The sequence below is a fragment of the Lycium barbarum genome, chromosome 1, assembly GCF_019175385.1.
Source record: "Lycium barbarum isolate Lr01 chromosome 1, ASM1917538v2, whole genome shotgun sequence".
NCBI lineage: Eukaryota > Viridiplantae > Streptophyta > Magnoliopsida > Solanales > Solanaceae > Lycium > Lycium barbarum.
In genome coordinates this window covers 167,050,408-167,057,766 of record NC_083337.1, presented here as the reverse complement: position 1 = coordinate 167,057,766, position 7,359 = coordinate 167,050,408, and the positions used below count along the sequence as shown (strand labels likewise).

General features: G+C 34.1%; 1 protein-coding gene across 1 annotated transcript; it reads right to left on the bottom strand.

Moving 5' to 3' along the window:
• Positions 1 to 1,024: 1,024 nt before the first annotated feature.
• On the bottom strand, positions 1,025 to 1,838 carry LOC132605938 (17.7 kDa class I heat shock protein-like). Its single transcript, XM_060319222.1, has one exon. The coding sequence runs from the start codon at positions 1,718 to 1,720 to the stop codon at positions 1,256 to 1,258; it is 465 nt and encodes a 154-aa protein (XP_060175205.1). The 5' UTR covers positions 1,721 to 1,838; the 3' UTR covers positions 1,025 to 1,255.
• Between the last annotated feature and the right edge of the window lie 5,521 nt (positions 1,839 to 7,359).

The window sequence follows — 7,359 nt, the reverse complement described above, 5'->3', positions numbered from 1 at the left end:
AGGGTTCCCCCAGGAAAGGCATCTCGACTGCTTCCAAAATCAGAACACCTTTCTATCTAAAAGAAATGGTGCTCGATGAAAGGATCCAGATTCCACACTATGCTGTGGGCTGGGGAGAGAGCTGCTCTGCGAAGCTGGGCGTTCAATCCTCGCATGAATTGCTAAGGATCCAATAAGTCCAACATTGATTCCTTCAGATGTGTCAATTGGGCAAATACGTCCATAGTGACTAGGATGAATATCTCGTATCTGAAAACTAGCAGTGCTACAAGCTAGCGCGCAACGGCTGAAAAGCCGTTGTTGCTTGCTGCTTGCAGGCTCGAAAATCTCTCTTTCGCCTCTATTTGTGTTTTCTTCTAGGTCGGCTGACCTTGGTCTTCTTTGAGTTTATGATATTCCCCGCTCGTCCGAGCTTTTGTAGACGCAAATATTGGACCTAGGGCAATTTCTATACTTTCTTGAAGTATCACCCCACACAGCGCGAGCACACATTCGTTATAATCTTTGAATATTATCTATAGCCTAGAGTTTTATGTTATTTCAAGCTCAATCCATAGAAATATGATAACCGCCACCCCGTGGTCTAATCTCCTTTAATTATTATATATATATATATATAGCTTGGACGATACCCAAATGTACATCTTGCTAGGCTATTTGGGAATAACTAGAAAATTGAACATTGGGAATTTCGTGCAATTTTGCTTTCTTTGCCTCCTCTTTTTGTTCATTCGGAAGTCCGGAACATTCTCTGTCCTCATGATGTTATGCTTAGCCTTGATAAAGTGTAAAGTAAGGTATAATTTCACATCCACATGCATAAATTAAGTTCAGCCATCATAAGCAGTCTTGAGTTTCGACTAATTTAAGTGTATATGAGTTTACAATCATGTAATATGCTTAATGTAATCTTGATGCATTCAAGCGAGCAAATAAACGTTAAAAGGTTAACATGTTTTTAGTTTCCCAGGAAATTAAAAAACAAGAACTGATTGAAAAACTTAAAGCTAGGAGTCGAGAAGAATAAGAAGAAAGAACATATGGCAGAGTTGAACAGAATCAAAGGATAATACAACACTGCTATTACATTTTTAACATGGAATTATAAAGGAAGTACATCAACTGCCCCATTAGGCGAGAAACAGAGTCGATTCAAGACTTTAATACAGAGAATCTTCAAATCCTCAACAAACACGACTTTATTCGATAATGTAACTTGTCCATCTCATAGACATAGAGTACTTAGCCATATCATCTAACCCGTGATTTGAATGGACTTAACATCAGGCTTCTTAATTTCTTCCTTAGGAACAGTAACAGTAAGCACTCCATTCTCCATTTTAGCCTTAACTTGGTCCATCTTAGCATTCTCTGGAAGTCTAAATCTTCTCATAAATTTACCACTACTGCGTTCCACACGGTGCCACGTATCATTCTTATCTTCTTTCTCAACATTCCTCTCTCCGCTAATCTGAAGAACTCTATCGTCTTCAATCTCCACTTTCACTTCTTCCTTCTTAAGCCCTGGAAGATCAGCCTTGAACACATGAGCTTCTGGAGTTTCCTTCCAGTCGACACGTGTGTTAGCAAATGCAGAGGTCTCTCGTGAATTGGAACCTGGGAACCCTAATTCCCTGAAAGGATCAAACACGTCCATTGAGAATGGATCGAACATGCTGCTGCTTTGTCGATCGCCGAAGATCCTTGGAATTAGCGACATTTTTCAGTGAGCTTTTTGAGAATATTCTGTGTTTGCTTGGGTTTCTGTTTGCTTTCAATTCTGATGGTTCAACGAGGAGGGGCAGATGGGTATTTATGGCTTCTTAGAGGGTGTCAAGTACTATATCGAAATTTCGTTCCCGATATTTCTTGACGAACCGAGATATCAAATGTCGAGATGCTTCTGGAGAGATCTCCTTGGCCCATTAGCAAATTATACGAGTGAACTTGTAAGGACTTGGGCGACATTATACTGTTATAGAGGATTGGGTTGATTTAGCGGCCCAACTCTATCACTGGTCTCAAATTAAATTGGGAAATCTGCCCGATTGTCCTTCGCTTGTGGTGGTATTTAATTTTTGTCCCTCAAATTGCTGGTCTTTAATTTTTTCTCTTAGCCTGAGATTTTGGGTTCGAATCCCAATTTAGTCATAAAAATAAAATAAAATTTCACAAGAAAAGGCTTTACAAAAAATTTATGCAGCAGACTTTGCCTTAAGGCATAACTAAAAGTCTGGCGGATACGACAGACTTTGCCCTAACCATGGTTTACATAATTAATAACTTATTCATAAATATATTAAAATATTTTCTCTCTCTTCCTATTTAACTTTTCCTATACAGTAAAATATCTGTGCTTCTTTACCCGGTTATTTCTCCCACATATTTTTTTTTCTTACGCAAAAATAGGCTCTGTTATTTAATTGGTAATTTTAAATTTCTGAAAGAGGGTATACACATACCTTTCGTTTTTCTTTATCCACATAGCAGGGTTGAAAATCCCTCTTTCAATATTTTTGAATTGAGAGCGTACACTCTATCTTCCAATTTCTTTTTTAATTATCTTTTAATTGCATTTTTTCTTTGGAACTTTCTCTTTAAATTAGCTATTGCAGGGATGATGACACTTCAATATTTTTATAACCACGTGCCTTAATCATAAGAAAACTATGATTATCTTTTTCACCTGTATTTTAATTAAACAAATTACAATTAAGATAAAACAAAGCCATCCTACCCAGTCATCTTTTGTTAATAAGTACCAGCATATATAGTCCTATTGCTACTGAAAAAATAAATACCGCCTCCACATTTCAAGTGGAATAGACAATCCCACCGAAATGAAATGCAACAATTATGACAGCAACTATTTGGCCAAGAAGTGCAGCAGCAGAAGCCTTAAAATACATCAACAAATTTCCCATCTAAGTGTCCATTCTGTGTAGGGAAAAAAAAATTAAGTGGGAGAAAAAACCTGGTAAAGGAGCAAAGATATTTTAATGTGTAGAAAAAGTAAAATAGGAAGAGAGAGAAAATATTTTAATATATTTATGAATATAAACTATGATTAAGACTTTGTTTTAGTCAATTAAATCTTAGCCATTAATTGTAACACATGTCATGTGTCCCTAATCTAAGGTAGAACTTAAGTAACATGGAGAGAAGGAAAATGAAAAGGAGTCCGATCTGGTTTAGAACAACATAATAAAGTTAAATGTGTTTTAATTTTATTTTTTATATTTGAATAGAGTAACTTATACATAATGAACATTTCTTCTGTAATTTATAACTTGGTTATTTAGCATGTTGTCCTCATTGGTATATCAACTCAACAAACATGTTGTACTAACTTAAATATGTTACCATATAACCACGACATGTTAACACTAAAACACACCTTATCATAACAGGAAGGTTGTAACAAACAAATATGTCTTGTGTCAAATCGGTAATCGGACCGGTAAAATTGGAACCGGAGCCGGAACCGGTTAATCGTATATTAATTACCGGTTTCGGTTTCTATTTTTTTGGAACCAGAACCGGACCGGTTAAACCGGTCGAATTAAAAAAAATAAAAAATTGTAGCCGTTGGACTGCTAATTTGGACCGTTGAGCAACGGTCCATTTGCAAAAATGACCGTTGCCAAACGGTCCCAAACCCATTTTTTGCCCCCCCCCCCCCCCCCCCCCCAACCCCCCAAACTTTTTTTTAACACTTTAACCTATCCCCCACCCCTATATAAACCCCTTTCCATTTTCATTTTAATCCACACCAATTCACTCTTCTCTTTCTCTCAAATCTCAATCTCTCAATTATAGTTACTTTGCAACAATTAGCCATTTTAAATTTCTCTCAAATAAATATTATAATGTCTTATTATAATTTCAATTATTAATTTTGCAATTATAATATTGTTGGTGGAGTTGGTGATTTTGCAACAATCCGAAGTAGCTTTGGTGGATTTGCAATTCTAGCCGCCTTCACATTGTTGGAAATTAGTCCGGGAATTTGGTACCTTCGTTCCAACTCTATCTTTATTTTTCGCAATTTAATTCTAGCAATTTAATTTGTTGCAATTTATTTTCTTGTGATTTATTTGAGTGTGATTTAAATTAATTATATTTAATAATGGCGAAGAGATTTAGACGTGGTGCCGGTAGTAGTGGTATTGTTAGGGGTGGGCTTAATGAGGAAACATTTGTGGAAGAAACACCTAATTTAGGTATTGATGTTGGTGGAAATAATCCACTTTTAGGTCATGAGGCAATGCAACAACATTATACCGACACTTTTAATGAAATTGATGATGATGATGATGAAACACAAGCCCCCGAAAATTCCATAGGAGATACATGTCCTGCACAATCACATACACAAGACAAACCGCCTAGAACTCGTAAGCCAACCGCTAAAATTTGGAAATTTATGACTAAGGATAAGGAAAGTCAAACAGCTAAATGTACCCTATGTGGACAAGTATGTACTTTTAGACAAGAAACTAGTAAGGATGGTAGAACGGGTACACTAAATGGCCATATGAGAAAGAAACATATGGATGTTTGGGGAGAGCAAACGGGTTCAAATGTGGGGGGTATTCAAATGACGATAGACCCACGAACCGGTAAAATTTTTAAGTATGACAAGAAAAAAGAGCGTGTAGAAATAGCTAAAATGGTAGCTTATGATTGTTTACCATTTTCCTTTCCTTCGGGTTTGGGGTTTGTTACTTACATTCAACGTTGTTATAATCCGTTATTTGAGGGTATTCCTAGAAGTACTTGTAGAGCGGATGTTATAGATTTGTATAAAAAAAATATAGATTTTATTTGCGTCATGTATTTAATTCTTTAAATTGTAATGTTTCTCTTACCACTGATTTGGATTTTAGTCTTAACAAGTTAGATTTTTTTGCTATTACATGTCATTGGGTTGATGACAATTGGGTTATGCAAAAAAGAATTATATCTTTTTTATATGATGAAGGAAAAGGTCGTCACGATGAATTTTTTTTAGCGGATTCAATGTCTACTATTATGAGATTTTTTAACATTTATAGAAAAATACTTTGTATTGCTTTAGATAATGCTTCTAATAATACAAAGGCGATTGGTCTTTTAAAAAGAGAATTAAACCCTCCGCTAAAAAATATTTTTCATGTGAGATGTAGTTGTCACATTTTAAACTTAATTTTTAAAGATGGTCTTGTGTGTTTTGATGATTCTATTTAAAAAGTTAGAGATGCGGTTGCGTTTCTTTTTTGTAATGCTAATAGGGGAAGACTTAGAGATTTTAAGAATTGTTGTGTGGAAAATAACCTTAGACCTAGAAAAATTCAAGTAGAAATTGAGACTAGGTGGAACTACACTTACATTATGCTACAACAAGCATATGAGTATATGATTCTCATACAACAAGTTCACAACAAATATAATATTAATAATGATGATTGGTTAAATTTTACGCATTGGGAAGATGTTAAGGAATGTGTTGAGCTCTTAGAAATTTTTTATAATGCAACTCTTGCTTTTTCTAAACAATTCTATCCCACGGTAACCGGAATTTGAGCCTACTTAGCAGAAATAGATAGAGTTTTACAAGAGTATAAATATAAACTCGGTTATCAAGCGGCTATTTTTGATATGACAACAAAATTTAAGAAGTATTTTTTCCCATCCCAACTTTATTTATATTGAGTTCTCTTTTAAATCCTTGTTTAAAAGTGTCTTATACTAGAGCATTGGTTGGTCAAATTTATATATTTTTAGAAATTGAAGAGGGAGTTCAACCATCTTTAGCTGAAGCCGAACTCGCTATTGATGACGAGTTTAGAATTTTTTTTACTCATTATTCTAATTTGGACGAACATGCTACACCCGTTGCTCCACGCCCTACTACTTCTCAAAGTAGCAAAAAGGGTTTGTCGGGTGTGTCGCATTTAAAAGTTTTACATTCACAGTCAACTCCTTCTTATAGTGCAAACTTTGATGAATATAACTTTTATTTGATGCAACCAAATGTGGATATCAAGGAACTAGATGAGTTGGACGTCTTAGCATGGTGGAAGAAATACAAGGCAAGTCATCCGATACTCTCAAAAATGGCTCGAGATATCCTTACGGTTCAAGTATCAACCGTGGCTTCAGAGAGTGCATTTAGCCAAGGAAGACAACAAATTGGAGACCATAGACACTCATTATCCGACTTTAGCTTGCAAGTACTAGTGTGCATTCGCGATTGGATTAGACCGGAGCGACGCAACCAAAACTTAGAAGCGGAGGAAGGCAAAGAGGAAGAGATTGAAGATTTGATAGCAAGTGGACCGGACCAAATGGAAGACTTTGAAGATATCTCCATGGCTGAATATGATATGGGAGAAATTAACCAAATGATTGAGAATTGGTGATTTTATTATTCTACTATTTCTTTGCAACTCATGTATTATTTGCAAGTTAAAAAAAACTACAACTTGCGGCGAAGAGGAAGAGATTGAAGATTTGATAGCAAGTGGACCGGACCAAATGGAAGACTTTGAAGATATCTCCATGGCTGAATATGATATGGGGGAAATTAACCAAATGATTGAGAATTGGTGATTTTATTATTCTACTATTTCTTTGCAACTCATGTATTATTTGCAAGTTAAAAAAAACTACAACTTGCAAATAAATATTATCCAAGAATGAATAAAATATATGGCTCATTAAGCTTTCTTCTATTTACTTGTGTTCATATTTTTACTTATACTAAGTTAGGAATACACCTAAAATATACTAAGAATATACTTATAATATACATCTACTTAAATTAAAAACTAGAAAGTTATATACTTGAAAATATATAAGTATATTCTTACTATATTTTAGGTATATGTAGTATAACTTAAGCATATAACTTAATATATATATATATATATATATATATATATATATAATACGTATTTATAAACTTAGAAAAAAAATTAAGCTATAAATAACTTAAGTTAAGTTATATGTATACTATATATAGTTATAAGTTATAAGTTAAACATATATATATATATATATATATATATATATATATATATATATGTAAGTTATATAACCTAAGTATATTGATATATATAAGTATATTCTTACTATATTTTAGGTATATGTAGTATAACTTAAGCATAAGTTAAACATATATATATATACGAATTTATAAACTTAGAAAAAAATTAAGCTATTATAATATATAAGTTATAAGTATATATAGTATACTTAAACATATATATACCGGTTAAACCGGAACCGGTGGCCGGTTCCAGTTTTTTAATCGGAAACCGGCCGGTTTATTAACCGGTTACCGGTCCGGTCCGGTTCAAACCGGTTAACAGGTTT

What these genes read in the sequence shown, in the direction of transcription:
- LOC132605938 (XM_060319222.1), bottom strand. Translation starts at nt 1,720, where the DNA reads ATGTCGCTAATTCCAAGGATCTTCGGCGATCGACAAAGCAGCAGCATG.